This window comes from Sciurus carolinensis, chromosome 2 (assembly GCF_902686445.1).
Source record: "Sciurus carolinensis chromosome 2, mSciCar1.2, whole genome shotgun sequence".
NCBI classification, from domain to species: domain Eukaryota; kingdom Metazoa; phylum Chordata; class Mammalia; order Rodentia; family Sciuridae; genus Sciurus; species Sciurus carolinensis.
In genome coordinates, this window is record NC_062214.1 from 175,745,227 (window position 1) to 175,766,296 (window position 21,070).

The following is a 21,070-nucleotide window of genomic DNA, read 5'->3' on the forward strand; positions in this document are numbered from 1 at the left end:
TTTTTTTTCAAGTCTTACTTTTACTCTTTGTTGGGGGAATGGAATGGTGTTTAGGATATTTCCCACGACTAAGGCACGGCCTTCCTGGGTTTGATAACAAATGCCCCATGAACTGTGTGAATTTTCTGGTTTGGTTGGTGGAAACAAGCCCTGTGTAGGTGGAGGATGCTGTTAACCTGGATCTTCTTGGGTTGTTCTTTCCCTGGACTCAGGTAGATTTTGCAGGTGCACTTGCAGATCAGTACTCAGCTGAATACCTGAGGTGGGTCCTCTGCAGATCTTTGCACAGCTCTCTTCTCTCCTGTGAGCTCTTCCTTGACTCAGCTCCATCTCCTTGACTCAGGGAGCCTGGCTTCCTCCCAGCACTGTGGCCTAGAAACTGAGTGCAGGCATTGGGGCACTCACAGCGTTCACTGGTTTCTTCCCCATCTCTCGGGAACACTGCTCTTCCTTGCCTGATGTCCAGTGCCTTGGAAACTCTTGTTTTATGTTTCTTGTCTAGTTTTCACATTGTTTCAGGGGAAAGGTCATAGGAGTCCCTGTTTTGGGAGAGAAGTCAGGATGACATCAAGGTTCATGGCTCGAGAAGCTTCAGGTTTTGAGTTGTCCTTTCCTAAGGTGGGAGAAGCAGCTTTGGTGTGGTGGGTGTGGTGAGAAAGTCATGCACATCCTGGAGTGATGCTGGAGAGGTAGTTGGATCTATGAGGCTCTAGTTAGGGGAGGGGTCAGGGCAGGGGATGCTCATTTATGTGGCATCAGCGGGCAGGTGGCACTGGAGGAGATCCCCAATGGATATAGCTAGTGTGTTGCATTAGTCAGTTTTCCTTATTTACTGGGTCTTCTAATGCTTTGTTTTGGGTTCTTGCTGGCATTAGAAGGACTTCTTCTCCCAGGGTTAACTAATTCCTAGAGATAGCAAGCGACTCTCCTCGAAGTGAGAGTTGCCTTTCATGTGCAAACCAACTAGTCCAAAGCCCACATTCCCCAACTTCTCCTCTCCAGTGCTCTCCCATACTCTAGGCCCCAAGCCCCTAATTGTCCCACACGGGGTAGCAGACGGCTAGGGAGAGCGTGTGCCCCAGAACTTGTTAAAACGATCCATACTAACCAATCTTTTTTTTAAATAAATGTTTTGTTTTAGTTTTGTGATGCTGAGGATCAAACCCAGCACCTCACGCACGCTAGGTGAGCGCTCTACCACTGAGTCACAACCCTAGCCCACGCTAACCCGTCTTACACCACGCGTCCCGCCTCTCCCGTTCCTTCCCGCAGAAGCCACCACGTGAGGCTTTTGTCCACGTTCTCTTCCCGCTGCCTCTGCCCCCTGGCGCCTGGCGCTTTTCCCCTGTGGCCCGCCATGCCTCTGCTTTAGGGATTTGTGACTAATATCTTCTCCTTCATGACAATCATCTCCATGTTTATGCATCTTACTGTACCTGATGGAAAACAATTTCCAGGTTCCCTTACAATAAGTGTAGAAGTAAGGAAAGAACTGAACACAGGAAATGAAGAGGTGGGAGAGGTGGCTTAATGGTAGCACTGGTTTATGTGGGACAAACCTGCGCAGGAGGATCCCAGCAGAGATTGGAACTGTTCCACTTAGGGAGGTTACAGGGGAGAGAGGGAGGGGGGGATTTTTGTGGGTAGGCTGTTGCTAGGGGCTTGTCGGGGAAGGGTCCCAGTGGTGGTCACCTTCATTCTGTGGTGGTCACTGTTCCATGTTGAACAAGGTGTTTCTCAAGGTTTCAGTCCCAAAGAAGAATTCCATTTCTGGTGTAATGGTGGAGTATTGTCTGGGGTTTAGGTCAGGCTGAGTCAGAGCGACGGTGGGGTGATTGTTCTAAGAAGGAGGATTGTTTCGCAATGGCGTTGCCTGTCAGGTTCTCCCTCACGGTGGAAATCCTGCTCTGGCTGATGGAGTGCATGCATTACCTCACCCCACTTCATCTTCCCAGCAACCCCGTGAGGTAGGTACTGTTCTTAGCTTCCTTTTATAGATTATGGAGTAGAGTGAGGCTCCATAAGTTGCCCAAGGTCAGCAGCTTCTAAGTGGTGAAGTGGAATGTGGACCGAGGCACTCTGGGGACCATGTGGTCTGAGTGGGCTTTAACCTGGGGCCAGACACCTCAAAACTTTTTATAAATTGCAATTTGTTTCTTTCTCCCAAAACATGATACATTTTACTTTATTGACTGTTTCAGTTAGCTTTTCCTCACTATGACCAAAGTACCTGAACAAAGAACAATTTGGAGAAGTTTATTTGGGGCTCATGGTTTCAGAAGTCTCCATCCATAGATGGCGGACTCCATTGCTCTGGACCTGAGGTGAGGCAGCACATTATGGGGGAAGGGCCCAGAGCAGGAAAGCTGCTCAGCTCATGGCAGGGTGGGGTGGTGGGAGGAGGTGGTCAGGAAGCAGAGACAGGGGAAGGGGTCTTGGGTAAATGAACCCTTTCAGGGCATGCCCCAGGTGACCCACCTCCTCCAGCCACACCCTACCTGCCTAGCTACCACCCAGTCAGTCCATTCAAACTAGGACAAACTGATTAGGTCACAGAGCTCATCTAATCGTTCACCTCTGAATACTCCTGCATCAACAGGAGCTTTTGGGGAACACCTTACGTCTAAACCAGACATCGCCTAAAGGACAACTTAAAGCGAGCAGTAACAACCATAAAAGACCTTGGAAGAAACCCTGACCTGCCTTCTTGGGGGTGGGGGAGGAGACACAGTTCTTATTTTCATGATGGCGCACACACACGGACCTTCGCATCCTCCCAGAGAAGGCACATGCTGCCTGATTCCTTTCAGTCTGCAGGGTAGACTCCTGTACACCCCCCAAAAACAAACAAACAAACAAACAAACAAAAAACCCACAGTAGGACTTTTCCATTTCCAGAAGATTCTGAAGAAGGGGTGGATTAAAAAGAAAATCCTTCCTCATTATTGACATACACTAGTTCTAAGAAACTTGGAAAATATGTAAAAATCTATAAAGAAGAAAGAGTAAGTTTGCAACCCAGAGATTCTGCTGTTAACACTTCAGTCCTTTGAGACTTTAGTGTTTGACTAGAAGAATTAATCAAAGGTTTGTTTGGGATGTTTCATCTCCCTTTTCCTTCCCATTTGTGAGGGATGTGTGTGTGTGTGTGTGTGTGTGTGTGTGTGTGTGTGTGTGTCTATTTTCTCTGTCTCACAACACCCCTGAGCCTTACTGGAGATATTGCCCCCTCTGGCAGGGAGACTGTGGATCCAGTCTGATGTTGGTATATTCTGCCAAATTAGGGGGCTTCACACACAAGGAAAGAGTTGTCTTCCTTGGGCTGTCGCTCTATCTGGCCAAATCAATAACTAATCAACACCGAGTTAATCTTATTAGCTATTCATTGTCTCCCTCTCAAGTCACAAACCACTCTGATGACAATGCTTTTAATTAATATGAGGCAGATAAAATTCATTGCAGCAAGGTTACTGGTAATGAGATAATCATAAAGCAAATTATTGAGCTTGGAGTGAAAAGGAGGTTGGAACTGGACAGGGGGACTCTCCAGCTGTTTGTAGGATAGTGTGACAGGGTGGAAGGGTGTGGGGCTGTCAGTGAGGGTGTGCTGCAGACACACCCAGTCAACCAGCAAAGTTCAGTGCTGGGCAGAGGCAGCCCTGGAGTCCAGGGAGCAGATGGGTGGCTGGCGGCAGGGTAGCAGGGAAAGTAGGAAGATATTTGTAGATGAGAACCTAAAGTCTGTGTGTTTAAATTAATGCTCTGTTGTTGTTTGCATTTCTCATACACTGGTACTTTGCATTTGAGATGATAGTTCATAAAATTAGCTATTGCTTCTCCTTATTAGATTGTGGTCCAGATTTGTTATACCCAATCCAGTGGAGTGGATGGGCCTGGAGGGTTTTTTTAAAAAAAGTTTTTGATTTCATTTTTCTGGGAAGATTGATCCCTCTTCCCTTTTCTCTTTCCATTCATTTATTGAGCACTGATTATATGCTGGACCCTGTACTAGGTTCTTTTTTAATGCATTACTTCATTTAACCATCATAATGAAGAGTATAATTATTATCTCTCTTTTACTGATGAGGAAACTGAGGTTCCAAAGTTCATTAACTTTGACAAGTAATTGATAAGTGTTTTTGTCAGTTTTTTTCTGCTGCTGTGACTAAATGACTGGATCAGAACAATTATAGGGGAGGAAAAGTTTATTTGGAGGCTCACAGTTTCAGATATCTTAGTCCATAGAAGGCTGGTTCCATTCCTTGGGGCTCAAGGTGAGGCTGAACATCATGGCAGAGTGTGTGGCAGAGGGAAGCTGCTCACAGATCAGGAAGCAAAGAGAGAGAGATTCCACTTGCCAGATGCAAATATAGACCCAAAGCCAAGCCCCAATTCCCACCTCCTCCAGCCACACCCTACCACTTCAGTTACCTCTCAGTTAATCCGGATCAGAGGATTAATTCACTGATTGGGTCAAGATTCTTACAACCCAATCATTTCTCCTCTGAACCTTCTTGCATTGTCTCACATGTGAGCTTTTGGGGGACACCTCACATCCAAACCATAACAAGTAAGTATCAAAATAGGATTTGAACCCAAGTCTTTCTTATTCCAAAGCCAGTGCTTTTAATCATTATGTGATTCCTCCTGTTTGACTTAAGACCATCTGCAGCTTACATTGGCCTTTCAAATGGTCTACACTTGTTTCGGTTGCCATGGCCTCCCTGTGCCTAGCCTGGTGACCATCCAGCATACATCACACACTGAGTGTGATCAGGCAGCGGCCTTACTGCCTACTCTTGGTAACTTTGGTTTTATGGATGTGTCATTGCTCGGTCTACGTTGTAAGCTCCTGTCATGTGAAGACCAGCGCTGTTTCTTCTCAGCTCCTGACAACGCCTTCAGTAATGCTTGTTCCCTGGCACGTGTGACCTAGTACACAGGGCCCCATATCTGACGGATCGAGGTTTGGAAACACCATGTGTTTTAGTTACCTTTGTGTTGCTGTGATCAAAATACCCAACAAGAAGAACCTAGTGGAGGAAAAGTTTATTTGGGGTTCACAGTTTCAGAGGTCTCAGTCCATAGACGGCCTCTTCAATTGCTCTGAGCCCAAGAGGAGGCAGCGCATCATGGGGGAAGGACCCAGTGGAGGAACGCTGCTCAGTCCACGTGGTCAGGAAGCAAAGAGGGTGGAAGGGGCTGTAGGGAAGAACAGCTCTAGGGCATGCCCCCCAGGGACCCAGCTCCTCAGCCATGCCCCACGTCCCTACAGTTACCACCCAGTCAGCCTGTTCAAAGTAGGACGGACTAATAGGGTCATAGCCCTCATAATCCACTCATTTTACCCCTGACTATTCCTATATCAATAGAAGCTTTTGGAGGATACCTCATATCCAAACCTTAATATCATGGTTTCATCATTTATGTCTGTGGGACCTTGAGGATGTCAGTGAACTTTGACATTATTTCTTCATCTTTAAAAACACATCATAAGATCTTTGTTACAGAGATAGCGGACAGATTTAAAAACAAAAATCACCCCCACCACTTATATCTGAGCCTTATAGCTTGTAGGTGCAACTGTACTGGACAGTAGAGATACAGAACATTTCCATTCCTGCAACAAGTTCCGTTGGATAGTGCTGTTAGAAATTAACTCTCATTCATCTGCATGTCCCTCATGGTGCTCGTGCCTGTGTATGTGGCCAGGGATGTGTGTGGTTAGGACCAGATTTGAGTGGGACGCCCAGTTCGGGAGATTCTGGATGGCTTGCTTTGTTTCATCAAGCACACTTGCAGGGCTGGGAAAAGGATCCTGTGATGGGAGAATTGTGAGATTCCTCTGTATTTCCTGCTGCCAGCAGGCTTGGGCCTCTGGTGACAGATGACGTGGGTGAACACTGAGAGGGGGAGTTTGCTCTAAGTCGGTGGTCTCCTGGATGTCTGAATGGGCCTGGCTTCTGATCCTCAAAGACAGGGGAACTGGAGCAAGGAAGGGACCCTGGAGAGCAGAGGGTCTGCTCTCTTAGTCAGCATTTGACCTTAAAAGACTATTTCCAGTTTTTGGTGAGTGGCAGCATTTCTCAGCTGTGTGTGTGTGTGTTAGAAGCAGGTCAAAGGTGACTTTGATGGAAGTGTGGCTGTCATTTGCAGTACATGCTGCTGACTCAGTTTCACGGATGATGGCTTTGTGAACCATTGTCATCCGTCTATATTTATGGCACCTGCACAGCTTACCCTGAGTATGCAGTGTATGCAGCAGACACACTTGGCCTTTGTCCCCAAGAGCTGATATGTCAGGTGACTGGTGAGCCAGGGGTGGACCACCTTCCCGGGCTTGGGGGACCTGGGAGGGCTCCCTGTATTGTCTTGAAGATGACCATCACTTTGTGCCCAGAGGCGCCCCACTTAGCGCTAGTTCGTGTTGCAGATGAGAGGCAGCAGAGCCCCGACTCAGTTTGCTTTTGCGAGGGCTGGGCAGGTGACTCCTGTGGCAGAGACAAGTGTAGATGTGAGTCCAGTCTGAAGAAAACAGTGGAGCAGGGTTATCAGCAACACACACACACACACACACACACACACACACACACACACACCTGTGCCTTTGCTTCTGTTGCTCTGGCTGAAGTGCTTTCCCTTTTCATCTTAATCTATTCAAATTCAATTTCAGGGGCCAACTCTCTATCAGCCAGGGCCCAGTCACACCCGTAATTTGAATAGGAAGAATTTAAGATAAAGAATTATTAACTAGTAAAAGGTGGTCAACTCCTGCAAGGCGTAGAAGGAGACTGCTGGTACACAAGTGGCAAGCACTTAAAGCAGCTGCTCCTTCTGGGGCCTGGGGATCGTGAACACGTACGAACATGTCCGCCGAGCTCTTCCCACCCTCGAGGCTGGGAGTCAGCTGACGGAGCAGCGGGGCTGCTCTGGGACGCTAGTGGTGGGATGTGGTGCAGGCCTGAGCCAGAGCTGGTCCAAGGCAGTAGCCTGCTGGGTGGCAGAGAGACTTTTTGGAGGACGTGGGCTGAGCTCATCTGTAGGGGCAGCCAGGATTCTCACTGGAGGGTTGGGCCTAAGTTGGTCCACAAAGGTGGACCACAGGTCATGGAGCTGTGGGCCGCACTGGTCTGTGAGGCCCTGGAGTGGGCGCTGTCCCTGTTGGCTGCCTGTCTCTGCTGGAGCAGCAAATTGGAACAGTAAGGGGACCACTGTGCTTGCTGTGGTCTCACAGTCTCCCCCAGGATCCCTTAATGGTAAAGGCTATGACCCAGGGTTCAGCTTTAGTATCACAGAGAGCAAAGAAGAATGGATGCAGAGCTGAGAGCAGGACAGACAGGACCCATGTACAGTGGGTCAACTTAGGATTCTTTGACTTTATGATGATGCAAAAGTGATACATCTTCAGTAGAAACCATCCTTGGAATTTTGACTTTTCTGGACTAGTGATCGATACCAGGATCCTCCCTCGGGATGCTGGGCGGTGGCAGTGAGGTGTGTCGCCCCGTCAGTCAGTGATCACAGGGTAATAACCCTTGCTCTATGATGCACTGTTGCTAAGCTGCAACATTCAGTAGGCCAGGGGTATAAAATGCATTTTCAACCTCAAATCCCATCATAAATCGAGAGGCATCTGTCGATTCGTAACCAGCACCCTCTTGCCCCACGTCACCCCTCCCCGGGAGCCTGAGTGTCTGCTCGCAGCTCTCTGGTTTCTTTCATCTGTGAGTTCCCACTGTGCCTTGTCCTGAGCTCTGTCTAATACCTGCTGCTGTGGTGTCCTCTGTTGTGTGAGTGGCCCTCTGAGGTCCCCAGATGCCTGAGGGCAGGGTCTGGGCCCACAGTGAGTCTCCTGTGAGTGTGTGATGGAGAGCCGGATGTGTCCTCACCCCCTTCCCATCCTCTGTTCCCTTTCAGTGTGCCAGCTGCCCAGCTCCAGAACAGCTGCACGTGGGGTTTAGTGCCCCTCTGGGGGTGAGTGGCATGCCGGGGCAGTGTTGCTGGGAAGCAGCTGGTGGACCGGGTTCTGGTGGCTCTGGATGGAGAGGCGTGCCTGCCTTTCTGGCTCTGCCTGATCTGCTGTTGGTTGTGCAGTTCCTCTCTACTGGGTTGGAGTCAGAGGCCAATTATTTCAACTGCAAAAAGTTGTGCAAAGGGGCCTGAACCCTTGTACTGACTGCCGAGAGATGCCTGGCCACAGCATGACCGTGTGGTTCGACCTTTGTCACCTCCTTTGTGCTACAGCTTTGACCTGCCATGGCCCTGACTCCACCCAGCTCCACATGACCTTCTGCCACCTGACACTGGCTGGCTTTGTCCCCAGTCTCCAGTCCTTGAGACAGTGTCCCTCAACCCTTTGATCGCCAAGAGGTGCTCCTGCTCTTATTCTCTCAATTAGAACATTATTTCCATTTTTCCTCCTGCCGGGAAAAGAGACTCTCACTGGTGCAGATTGAACTGGGTGTCCTCATCAAGGCCGGAGGGCTCTGCCCAGAGGGACTGGCTGTGTGTACTCAGGGTTGCCCCCGAATGGGTTGGAGTGGGACACAGGGATGTCCAGCAGAGCCTGAAGTGGACGGACCCCTGAGGGCCTAAGGATGGCTGCTGATGCCTGGAGTCTGCTGTGGGGAGGTGGGCGCCCCTGGTGCTGGGCTGAGGGTGCTCAGGGCTTAGTGTTCTTAGCTTTCCTGTGGGTTCACTTGGCAACTGATTGCACAGGACCTTTGAACACTTCCTCCGTCTTTGTTATCAGTGGTTATCTAACTCTTCCCCTGGTTTTAGCGCCCTGAAACATGTTAATTGTGCCAGCCTTCTTCCTGGTGCTTGAGAGTGCAAGTTCATGCTCGATGTTGACTCTCTGCTGGCTTCGTTGGTGCAGGCGGTACCTGGTCCCTCTGGGATGCTGGGCTACCTTGCCTTCTGTGTGTACCCGTGGCCCCTTCCTGCCTCAGGCTGTTGTTCTGCCTCAGAGTTCCCAGCCCCGCATCTGGGCGGGCGTGATGACCGGGACGCACAGCCTGGGATGATGAGAATCAGGACGCAAGCGAAGGTCCTGCAGCCTGGACGGCCTGCCCCCTGCCTGTGTCTCATGCCTCACGCCTCCAGCGCTGTTATTCCCCCGGAAATAGGAATCCCCGCTAAAGTTTGCTGCATTAAAAAAGCCCCAGATTTGGAGTGTTTTATAGCCTTTCCTTTGACATCCATTCATACTTTATAAACAAGGCAATTGAGTTTCTCATCTTAGAAGATAGCAACACTGCCTTCCAAAGCCGTCCTGAGGATTAGAGGTAGGATATATCTGACCATCTGTTGAGAGCCAAACAAACAGGAAGTATCTTTAGAATGTCTGAGGGATGAGTGGCACATACTTGAACTTGGCATACGCTAACTGAACCATCAGTAGGTTAGCCTTGAACCGGGCTGGGATATTGCTCAGTGGATTGCTTACCTACATGTATGAGGCCCTGGGTTCCATCTCAGACCACACCCTCCCCAAAGCCAAACCCAAAACCCCGCCAAAAGCCTTGAACACTGATTTCTAGTTAGTGTGACTCAGACCGGGTCCGTTTTGATGAAGAGGAGCTTGGCACCTTGAGGCCACGTGCAAGTGCGGGCCCCTCGTGCACCTGCCTTAGCACTGGGACCAAGGGAAGGTGTTCAGGCCCGGCGGTCGGGAGAGGGGAATGATGTTGAGAGAACAGCCTGCGCTCACACCTCTCTGGCTCCTGTCTGTCTCTCCGCAGGTGCACCTCCGCTCTGCCAGGCGTCTCTGTGAGCTCTGCTGTGCCAACCGGGGCACCTTCATCAAGGTGGGCCAGCACCTGGGGGCCCTGGACTACCTGCTGCCGGAGGAGTACACCAGCACGCTGAAGGTGCTGCACAGCCAGGCCCCGCAGAGCAGCATGCAGGAGGTCCGCCAGGTCATCCGCGAGGACCTGGGCAAGGAGGTACCCACCCCGCCAGGCGGGAGGGCTCCGGGACCATGTGCTTCGGGAGAGGTCTTGGCAGAGTCTTGCTGCCTGGGTCCAGGGCACTGGGGATCCACCACTGATGCAGAATCGAATGTCATGAAACCGTTCAGTGCTCAGATGAGAGAGGTTGGAAGGAACCCAGTGGCCCTCAGTAGAAAATGTCGGTTGGAGTATGAAATGCCCATATTGTTTTGGCTGCGACCTGTTATGAGCCATGGTTCAGCCTAGTAATTTCTATCAACTTCTGCGGGTTTATGGCATTCCCACAACGGTGCTGTGTCCATGCCTCATCTTACTAATCCTCACAGCAAACACGCAGTGGATACTGTTACTAATTCCATTTTGCCAACGAAGACTGGAGGCTTCGGGCAGTAAGGTCAAGGGTCCAAGGGCACTGCTAGTGGTCCTCGCATGCTGCTTTATGTGTGCCGTCCATGAGCTCTCCACCAGTCCAGTGCTTCGGCTTTTCTGGAATGTCTCTGGTAGGCACTCATCCAGCCTTTGCTTGATTACCCCCCATGGCAGGAAGCTCCTCTCTTACGTGTCACCATAGTGTCCTGTTCTATTATCAGTGTTCTCTGACTGTAAGAAGTGCTTCCCTATATATGCTAAGGCCTTCCTCCTCCAATTTCAACTCCTCATCTTCATTTTCGGCCCTGGAGTGACAGAGAAAGGAGAGAAGGTCCCTCTGTACAGCAGCCCTGGTCGCTCTGAGCAGCCTTTCCCTCTCATGCCAGTAACCTCCAGGGTGTTTTTTGGTGCCAAACTGGACACTGTTGCATGGACCCTCCCTGAACGTGTTCTGGTCGCTGCCTCTGGGGACGGGGAGGGAACGAGCAGCCATCTGCAGGTGGCTGAGCAGTGGGTCAGGCCCAGCTTTAGCAATTATGTGCTGTGATCTGAGGGCCCCTCGGAGATCTCTACTGACACGCCTTTTGCCCTTCCCTACTATTTGAAATTCTCTTAGGGAATTCAGGTCTTCTAGAGTTCTCCAAACAAAATCATCTTAAAGTCGAGCCTTTTGCAGTGGATGCCTTTCCTGAGATCAGTCTGTGACCCGTGATACTTCCAGGGACCCTTGAAATAAAATGCTCTGCAGGGCTTTCAAGGTGCAACCCATCCAGTCTCCGCCTCCTTGCTGTCCCATGACTATAACTCGGGGGGCAGAGGGTGCTGGAGGCTGGCATTTGTGCTCTGAAGCCAAGACTTTGGACCCAGCCCAGATTATATGTGTTGGCACCTAACTCTTCTTATCTGTAAAGTGGGAATCACCACAGTGCCCACCTCCTAGGGTGGCAGTGAGGACTAGGGGGTTAAGGTATGGGAGGGACTCTGTACAGCCCCCCGTGTGGAGCAGGTGCTCAGCTAGTATCGGGTCCTGCTGTAATTGTGGCTATTTCCCTGGCGCTGGTCACTGCGGCTCCTCTCTGTGCACCCTTAGCCCTCGGGGCCTGTTTGTGGTCTGCCCTCTGCCTGCAACGTCTTTACTCCATCCTCTGTATTCGTCGAGTGATTCCAGGGCATAGCCCTCTGTCTATCCATCCGGCAAATGCGGGGCTGGGTGCTAGGTGCTGGTTTCCTGGTCCAACTCCACTCTTCTGTGAAGTCTTCTCCCTCGACTGGTCACGTTAGACTCTCCAGAACTTTGTCCCCCACCGCCCAACTCATGCCAGCGGCGGCTTGGTTACTCGAACCTAGGTGGTTCCACTGGATGTCAGAACACCTTTGGGGATAAAGACCTTGATGGTTCTCTTACCTTGGATCTGTAGCCACACAACAGTGAGGTTTAGAGTAGGCATCAGTGTTTGTTTAATGAGTCAGTGGATGAATGAGAGCTTCCTCAGGCTACTCAGGGCAGAGCAGAGGATAGGGGCCCAAGTTTGATAAAGACCAGTTGTTCCATTTTTGCTGATCTACAGGGAATGGGCCCTATCAGTCCCTGATTGTGGAGCAGGCACCAGCCACCCAGTTTCCAGCCCGAGATGCTGCGTTCCTCGGCGATGACCTGGAGGGAGCCCTCATTACTGACTCTGTAGGCGCTCAGATCATGCCTAGGGCCATCATGGAAACCTCTGGGACTCCCTTGCATTGAGGAGCTTTTCCTCCAAAGGGAGAGAGATTGAATGAAAGGCAAATTTGACTTAGGACTGGAGGCAGGGGGCTCAGGCTGCAAGCTAGAGGAGCAGGGTTAGGCTGGAGAGACCCCTGCACAGGCCCCCAGGCAGAGCCTGGTGCCAGTCCAAGAGCCCCTTTGCTTTTCACAAAGACTGTTGGCCTCCAGCTTCCAACAGCATGAGATTCACCCCCAAATTAAAACTAAACAAGTCACTGTAATAACAGCGTGAAGTGTACTATCGCTGGCATGTGGCAGTGGTGGGGGTGGATGTGAAAGAGGGGAAGGCAGCAGGAGATTAACCCTTGGTAGCCTCTGGGAGCCCATGGGGCCAGCACAGGGAGCGGCTCCTTCCCAGCCAGGGCAGAGTGAAGTGAAAAGTTTGGCGTGTCCGTGGTTATGGTTGGGCCCGCTCAGCTGGCGGGAGGACGTTCGGGGTTGGAGGTCATCTCCTGTATCTTCAGGACCTCGTCTCCAGCCTCCTCTAGCCAAGGAGTCCTGAGTGAGGTAGCCATGTGGCTCTTGCCCCAGTTTATCTGGAACCTTCTGAGAAAGGGCGGCTGTCGAGGTCCCGGTTCTGAGGGGGCGTCCCTTGCTTTCGGGAAGCTCAGAAACCTCTGGTTTCTTGCCACAGCCCCCACAGGCGCACATCAAAGTCTCCCCCACTCCCTCCTGGGAAGATGGCATTTGTTCCCTGGTGACACATTTTCTAGTCCGTGGGTGGAGGGAGGGGAAAAGGGCTGTGTGGGAAGCCGGGTGGGCGAGTGCCGGGGCGTGAGGGCGGAGGGAAGTCACTCACATCTCACTTCCCCCCTCCTGCAGCTCCTCCCACGACTCCTCCCAGAGAGCAGCTCTCACCCCCAGGTCCATGCTGGCCACAGGCCCTCCCACGGACATGCATTGCCATCTTCCTGGGTCCCAGTCCTTGGTTAGGCTCCGGGGTTCCCAAGTTCAAAGGCTGCCTTCCTTCGTGCTCCTGAATCTCAGACTGCAGGCAGGGGTGGGTGCTAGAGGGAAGCGCAAGGACAGTACCTCTGACTTGACTGTCCTGGTGCCTCTGGAGACTCTTCTCATCCGAAGAGGGTCACTAGTGTCCTCAGACCAGTTCCTGTTCCCATTAGATGGGACTGGCCCTGGGTGTGTCCCCACTGTGAGGGCGAGGGATGAGATGGACCCTGGACCCCACAATTATCCTTGGTTCCAGATCAGTCCACACCTCTGGACATCAGCTGGCACCACTAGTTGAGAGCAGAGGGCAGGCAAAGGGCACCATCCTTGCGGAGGGATCGGCTTAGCAGAGAGGTACTGGGACCACTTGGCTACGTGAGGGGCAGGAACAAGCAACAGGGTGAGACCCAAGATATTCTGCTTCCCCAGGAGGTTGACTCATTTCCGCTGCCTCAAAAGCGACCTGGTTTCTGGACTAGGTTGGGGACAGTCTGGTTCTGACTGCCCTTGAGATTGCGGGTCCAAGTGCAGTGCTTGCCTTGGCCAGAAGATGGCGCCTGAGCCTGAGAGTCACCAAGGGGTGTGGAGAGTGGCCCTTTCCTGCAGAGGGGAGTCCTCACCAGGCGGCTAAGACTCTAGTTCTTTTTACTCTTGGGCATGGTTTGAGCAGCCCAGGTGACATCTCTCCACTCTGAATGGCACAGGCAAAGGCCTAAGCCTTGAGGCTGTTGACTAGTGCTATGGTTTGGACAGTGTCCCCCAAAGGCCTGTGTGTTAAAGGCTTGGTCTCTAGGGTAGCTCTATTGGGAGGTGGTGGACCCTCTAGATGGAGGAACCTATTTGGGGGTCCTTAGATCAGTGGGTGCATTCCCATGAATGTAGGACCTCCACCTTTTCCAGTCTCTTCAGAGGAACTGGAGCCAACCCTCCTATTGTTTTATTAGCTTTGTGATCTTGGGCATGTTAGTTATCCTCTCTGTGCCTCAGTTTCCTCGTGTGTAAAATGGGGTAATGATAGTATCTGCCAGGTGGGCTTACTCTGGGGAAGAAAAGAATTGATGCAGGTGGAGCACTTAGAACATACCTGGTTATTTTAGCTTTTCATACTGCGACCAAAATACCAACAAGAACAAACTGGAGGAGAAAAAGTTTCAGGCTCATGGTTTCAGAGGTTCAGTCCATGGTTGGTCAGCTCCGTTGCTCTGGGTCCAGTGAGGCAGAACATCATGGTGGAAGGCCGTGGCCAAGGAGCGCTTTTTAATTCATGGCAACCAGCAAGCAGAGAGAGCAGATCACCAGGCACAAGATGTAACCCCAAAGGTATGTCCCAGTGACCTGTTTCCTCCAGTCATACGCTGCCTGCCTGTTGTCACCACCCAGCACCATCATTCTTTCAAGTTATTAATCTGTCAAATGGATTAATCCACTGATGAGGTTACATTTATCACAGTCTCATCATTGTACCTCTGAACCTTCCCGCATTGTCTCACGCATGAGCTTTGGGGATACTGCGTATCCAAACCGTAACACTGGTGCAGATAAATGGCCAGCAAATGTTAGCATTTCTGTGTTATGCTGGGGACTTCATGTGAGCAAGCAGCTTGGGCCTTGAGGGGCTTGTAAGTATAGAATTGGGTCTCGAACCAGGTTTTCTGATATTTGGAATGCTTCTCTGTCCCATCTGGTATTTTGCTAGAACTCTTCTTTCTCATCCTTTTCCTAACCAGTCCCTGGCGTTCTACCCGCTGCCCAGCCCCTTCCTTGCTATGGGAACCCCCACAGCTGCCTAGGGAGCAGCCTGGGCTTCTGTGTTCTCGCCCCACCTTGGGGGCCTGCTGGCAGCTGTCAGTGTTGGTCACTGCAGTCTCCCAGGCCCCTGGGCAGCATCTCCTGTGGGTCAGGGGCTCTGATGTTTGTGCTGGGCTGATTCGAGGGTTGACATGGTGGAGGCAGAGGTCTGGCTGCTGACGGGAGGAGCCACGGGAGCCACGGGTACCCAGGGCTGTGGAGTTGGTGGCTGTGCTGTGTTCAGGATCCTTCCCCAGCCCGCCTCACGAGCAAGGTGGCAGCCAGACTGCTTCCCTCACAGTGTCCTGGTCGAGCCACGTCTGTGGGGGGGGTGAACGTGTCCTGGGTAGAAGGAGGCTAGGCCCGTGGTTGGGCTCTGGGGGTCCCCTGCCCCTGTGGGCTGGAGGCTGGCAGAACCTCCCTGCCCTTTCACTTACGTAAGGTTCATTTATCAAGTGCGTCCTCTGTGCAGGTCCTGCGAGCCCTGGGGGTCCCTGCCCTCTGGTGCTCTGGATCTGCTGGCCCTTCACTGGCCTGAGCCACCATGAGGCTCACCTTGAGGGTGTCAGTGTCCTTAGATTGGCTTCTCCTGGCCCTGAGCACAGTCCTTTTGTCCCGGTGTCTAGCTTTTCTGTCTCCCCAGACCATGCCTAAAAAGGCCACCGAGTGGGAGTGCTGGGATTGGAACATAAGGATCTGGTGGCCGTGAAGCTGAGTATGGGGAGGGCGGTGGGGGCAGAGGGGGAGGTCACCCCCTCCTGCTTGTCCTCATCCTGCCTTCCCAGCAGATCTCAATAAAAAATACATTTATATTAAAAACATAATGAAGAATAAAAAACATTTCCCCCCCCAGTAATGCCGAACATCAAAAGGAGATTTTTATCAATTATATGGAGAGATTTTGGCCATAAAATGGTAATTTAACGAGTGGGAGATGGATGGCGGGAAGCCTTGATGTCAACCAGGACGGATGGCCTGCCATTAGTCACTGGGGAGAGGCAAGGCGGCGGCCGTGCGGCCCTGGCTGGTCCTTCTCCCAATGCCCGGCCTGGCCTCCACCCTGGGCCGCTGCCCTTCCTCAGGCTGTGCTCCCGTCCCACCTTCGAGGTCTCCTCTGGGGAGACCACCTTCCGTCCACTGTCCTGCAGCTTCCAGAGGAATCTTCCTCGGCTCGGCCCGGCTGCTCCTGTCTGTGGACTAACTCCCCACAGGGAGCCGAGCAGGGGCTGCTCCCGCTTCCCCACGCCTCTTGGCCTTTCCTGCTCTTCAGCCAGCTCCGGCCTGGCCGCCCTCGGGTCCCTCCTTCAATCCCATGTCCTCCCCAGGTCTTCCTTGCGTCCCACTGTCCTCGCTTCCCCATTTTACTTACTGGGACTCTTTCTCATCCTTTAACCTCCAGGTCTAATCATGCACACGTGCACACACAAACACACACACCTGCATGCATGTGTGCACACACACATGCACACAAATGAACACCTGCCAGGAGTCGACCACTGTTTCAAAGATTTCATGTGGATCCAAGCACTTATTACGAACCTTATCTTTTAGGTGGGAAACTGAGGTACAGTCGAGAGTGACATTTTCCTGCTGGGTCTTCTCACGCACTGGCTCAGGATGAATGGCTCTTTTGTGCCGCCCCAGGATGCTTCCTGCTCCTGTCATAACTCTTGTGCAGTTATTTGATGCTCAGGGTTGGTCATTTCTGCATCCTGAATCCCATGGGTCCTGATGTGGGCTTGTTATGGCGTAGGTGTTAGTAATGTCGTTGAATTGAATTGAATGCCTCTGTCCTCTGGAAGCCTTTGCTGACCTCTCATGAATCTCCTGGAATCTAGAGGGGGGGTCATCTAGCTCAGCCTGGCCATCTGGTCACCTCAGTTCTCCTCCCACTTATCCTGGAGTCTCCTCAGGGCACTACCCTGGGCCTGTACATCAAAGGAAGTCTATAGCGGATTGCCGCGTGAACCAAGACACTCCTCTGACACAGGACTTCCTGGCTGAGGCCCAGGGTCATGAAGGGTCCTGGAGTCCTCAGGGTGTCTGCTCTGCCTCTGTTCTGCTTCTGTTGTTCTGTGGAGGGCTGTGTGAGGGCCTGCCTGGGGTTCTCTAAAACACATGCTCAGAGCAAGACCAGGTTGCAGATCTAGAAGGGGCAAAGGGACCATTTCTTAGGCAGTATTGCAAACGGGTTAAAAAAACAGGCTCGGAGTCAGTGTCTTGCTTAAATTCCAAATGCCACCATGGCTTTGTCACCCTGGGTGAATGGGGTGCTCTTTCTGAGCCTTGGTTTCCTTACTGTAGACAGGAATGGTCAAAGAACCTTTACTTCATTAGGTTTCTGTTGAGGATGGAAAGATATAAGCCATCTAGAAATGCTTTCAGACCTTGGTCTACACAAAGATTTTAAAAAAATAACTCAAAAGCAAGACAACAGATAAAAAATAGACAAATAGGATTGTATCAAACCAAAAATCTTCTGTACAGCAAAGAAAACAATCAGATTGAAGAAACAACCTACAGATTGGGAGAAAATATTTGCAAACCTGTCCATCCAACAAGGGATTGGTATCCAGATATATAAGGAATTCAGTAGTAAAACAAAAACAACAAACAACAAAAACGCAAATAATTTGATTAAGAAATAGGCAAATTATCTGAATAGACATTTCTCAAAAGAACATAGACAAATGGCCAATAGGCATATGAAAAAATTTAGTATCACTGATCATCAGGAAAATGCAAATCAAAATCACAGTGAGCTATCATCTGACCCCAGTTAGAATGGCTGGTATCCAAAAGACAAAAAATAACAAGTCCTGATAAGGATGTGGAACTCTCTATAACAAGTACTGAGAAGTACTGTTTTCCATACTAATGTATGGATGTTCCTCAAAAAACTGGAATTAGGACCGCCATATGACTCAACAGTCCCACTACTGGGTATTTATCCCAAGGAAGAGAGATCAGCATTCTCGTGGTTTATGTAGCACCATTCACAGTGGCCAAGATATGGAGGCCGTCTAAGTGCCCGTCAGTGGATGAATGGATCAAGAAACTGTGGTACATGTACACAAAGGAATACTATCTGGCAATAAAAAAGAATGAAATGCTGCCATTTGCAGCAACATGGATGGAACTGGAGATCATTGTATTAAGGGAAATAAACCAGGCACAGAAAGATGAGTGCCGTGTGTTCTCACGCATGTGGAAGCTAGAAGCAGTAGAAGGGCCGCCGCGGGGTCTGGCAAAGGTGCCGGGAGGACGTGAGAGGCGAGAGGTTGGTAGGTCGGCTAATGGGTACAAAATTACAGCCAGAAGAAATAAGTCCTAGTGGTGTTGGGCATGGTGGGTGACAATAGTTAACAGTAATTTATTATATATTTAACAATAATTTATTATATATTTCAAAAGAGCTGGGATAGGATTTTGAATGTTCCCACACCCAGAGGAGTGATAAAATGTTTCGGGCGATGGCTACACTCATTACTCCGATTTGAGTCATGGTAATAGTAGTGCTTGGACCCAGAGGGCAGCCCTGGAAGTCAGGCTGGCTGTGAGGGCCTCGAGCAATCATCCCCTCTCCCCGGGGAACTGGTGGTTTCCTGTGGACTTTGGGGAAGCCATGTTTTCCTAAGTGCGTCCCTCAAGGTAATAGGATTCTAGGGTGTTGTTTGGGGGCAGGCACCTGTTCCACGGTAGGCGAACCCAGTACCCCCTTTCATGGCCCCTCTGGCCACAGTGGCTGCTCTGAGAGTGGACATCTGTGTTGTTGTCCCAGGGTGGGTGGCTTGTAGGTGGCTGACTTGAAACACGGACTTACTCTCTCCCTGTTCTGGAGTCTGGAAGTCCGAGATGCAGGTGTTGACAGAGCCATGCTCCCTCTCAAGGCTCCGGGAGGAGCTGTTCTTGCCTCTTCCTAACTTTTGGTGACCACTGGCCATCTTTGGAGCTCCTTGGCTCGTAGCTGCATCGCTTGAATCTCAACCTCTTTTGCCACATGACCTTTCTTTTTTTTTTTAAATTTTTTCTTAGTTGTAGATGGACACAGTACCTTTATTTTATCTACTTATTTTTATGTGGTGCTGAGAATCGAATCCAGTGCCTCACACGTGCTAGGCCAGTGCCCTACCACTGAGCCACATGACCTTCTTATAAGGACACTTGTCACTGGAGTTAGGGCTCGCCTGGTTCCAATATGACCCCATCTGATCTTAGCTAATCCCATCTCATGCATAGGCCTTATTTTATATGCTGAGGTTTGGGGTAGACATGAATCTGAGCTGGGGTAGAGTCGGGCTTCGGGGCATTCTTCCTGGACTCTTCTTTCCTCTTGACTTGTCTCTGCAGGTCACCTTCATACAGTTTTTTCCCTCTAGAACCAACTGCTGCTGACTGGCCCTGCCCCCCAGCCTCATTTGGTTACATTACATATTGGGACTCTGATTGACAGCTCAAGTCAGATGTATTGGGTGGCATAGTCCATCCCCCACCCCTCACCCTGCCTTCCATCCGTGTTTTCTACATGAGGCAGCAGAGAACTGAGAGCTTAAGTAATGGCCACAGTCACGTGGCTACGAAGAAGCAGAATGAGGACGTGAACTCTAATCTCTACCCTCCTGCTGCACAGCTGCTAGTCCTGAAGAGGGCTGCTTTTGGTGGCCATTAAAGTGGGCCATAGGGTTTGGGCCTTGATGCTGTGAGCTCTAGGAAGTCACCACAGGCCCAGGTCTCCTGAGTAGAGTCAAGTCAGCTAAGGTGTGTGTGTGTGTGTGTGTTTACACAATCCTGTGGCTGATACAGACACTTTAGGCCAAGTTAGACCACAGGGCAGGATGGATGGATGGAGGGGCCCTGTATTGGTCAGCTTTCTGTCACTATGATAAAATACCTGAAGAAGACAACTTAAAGGAGGAAAGGTTTATTTTGGTTCATGGCTTCAGAGGCTGTGGGCTCTGTGGTGAGGCTGAACATCCTGCAGGGAGGTGTGGTAGAGCAGAGCTGCTCACCTCCTGGTGGCCAGGAAGCAGGGAGAATGAGACAGGCTGGTGACAAGATCTAGGGTCTGCCCCTAGTGCTGTTCTTCCTCCAATGAGGTCCTGCCTCTGAAGGTTTCCACTGCCTCCCGATAAAGCCATCAGCTATGAACCCATCATGGATCAATCCACTGACAAGGTCCGAACCCTCGAGATCTGGTCACTTCCCAGAGCCCACCTCTGATGATGGCTGCATTGGGCACCAAGCCTTCAACACATGGGCCTTTGGGGAATGTTCCAGATGCAAACCCTCAGAGGGCCTGATGCAGCTGTGCTACACGGAAGCCGATGGAGCCTCGTTAGCTGTCTCCCAGAGCTGGGTGGGGCTGGTTTTTCTCCCCTCACCATCTGCCTGGAGCTCAGAGCCAGGCTGGGCAGTGAGTCCGGAGGCCACAGCTAGAAGACTGATGCCACAGTTGAAGGAGCGGCTGCCCCTGTGCCCCGGGGACCACCAGAGGGGTTGCAGGGCCCTTGTCTCTCCTTGAATGGTACCCACAGCCTCCTGTCCCTCCCCGGGGGAGGGGGAGTGTCCTGCAGGCTGCCTGGGGCTGGGCTTGGTGGGGTGACCGCACTGGTTTCCGAGGGCCTCTCCCTGTCCCCGCTGAGCCAGGTGGCGTGTGTTGGCGAAGTCCCCAGGAGAAGGGATGGGTGGAGATGGGGTCTCTGGCCTGGCTGTCTGACGTGAACAAATGCCAGCACTGACCACGTGCTCACCCCTGGCAGGTGCGTGTCTGAGCTTGGGTGTTTTTGCATGTGAGCATGTGTGCAGAGCTTGGCTGGCAGGGGCCCTGGGCACGGGGAGCACAGGACGGAAGGTGAGTGTCGTAGGATCGTAGAGTCAGGTGAGCGAGTCCCCTGTCGCTCCTTTTACAAGTGAGACGTTAAGACCCAGAAAAGGGAAAGTGACTTCCTTAAGGTCACCCAGCTGCTTGGTGGTGAGTTGGGACCAGCCCTGTCCCCTGTACCAGGCTGCACCAATCTTCCCCCAGCAGACGAAGGGCCAGGGAGTCAGGGGAAGGGACGGCGTGGGCCGCCCAGCTGGCGATCTTACTGCCTCCCTGCCACAGCCCTGCTGTCTCTGAGGGCTGAAGTCTGGGCACGTGACATGTGGCTGGCGGGCCCAGTGAGAGGTCAGGACAGGAAGACGGTGCAGCCCCGGGGACACTGTCCCAGGGTTGGGCTGCAGCGTCCAGTGTTCCTGGGTCCCCAGTGGG

General features: G+C 51.6%; 1 protein-coding gene across 2 annotated transcripts in view; it reads left to right on the forward strand.

Annotated features, from left to right (window-relative positions):
• The window catches only part of Adck1 (aarF domain containing kinase 1), a 140,083-nt gene that overhangs the window by 61,246 nt on the left and 57,767 nt on the right, over positions 1–21,070 (forward strand). For both annotated transcript variants that reach the window (XM_047541723.1, XM_047541724.1), the window contains exon 4: positions 9,744–9,947. In XM_047541723.1, coding sequence (XP_047397679.1) covers positions 9,744–9,947 — 204 coding nt within the window. The remainder of the gene's footprint in view (positions 1–9,743; positions 9,948–21,070) is intronic.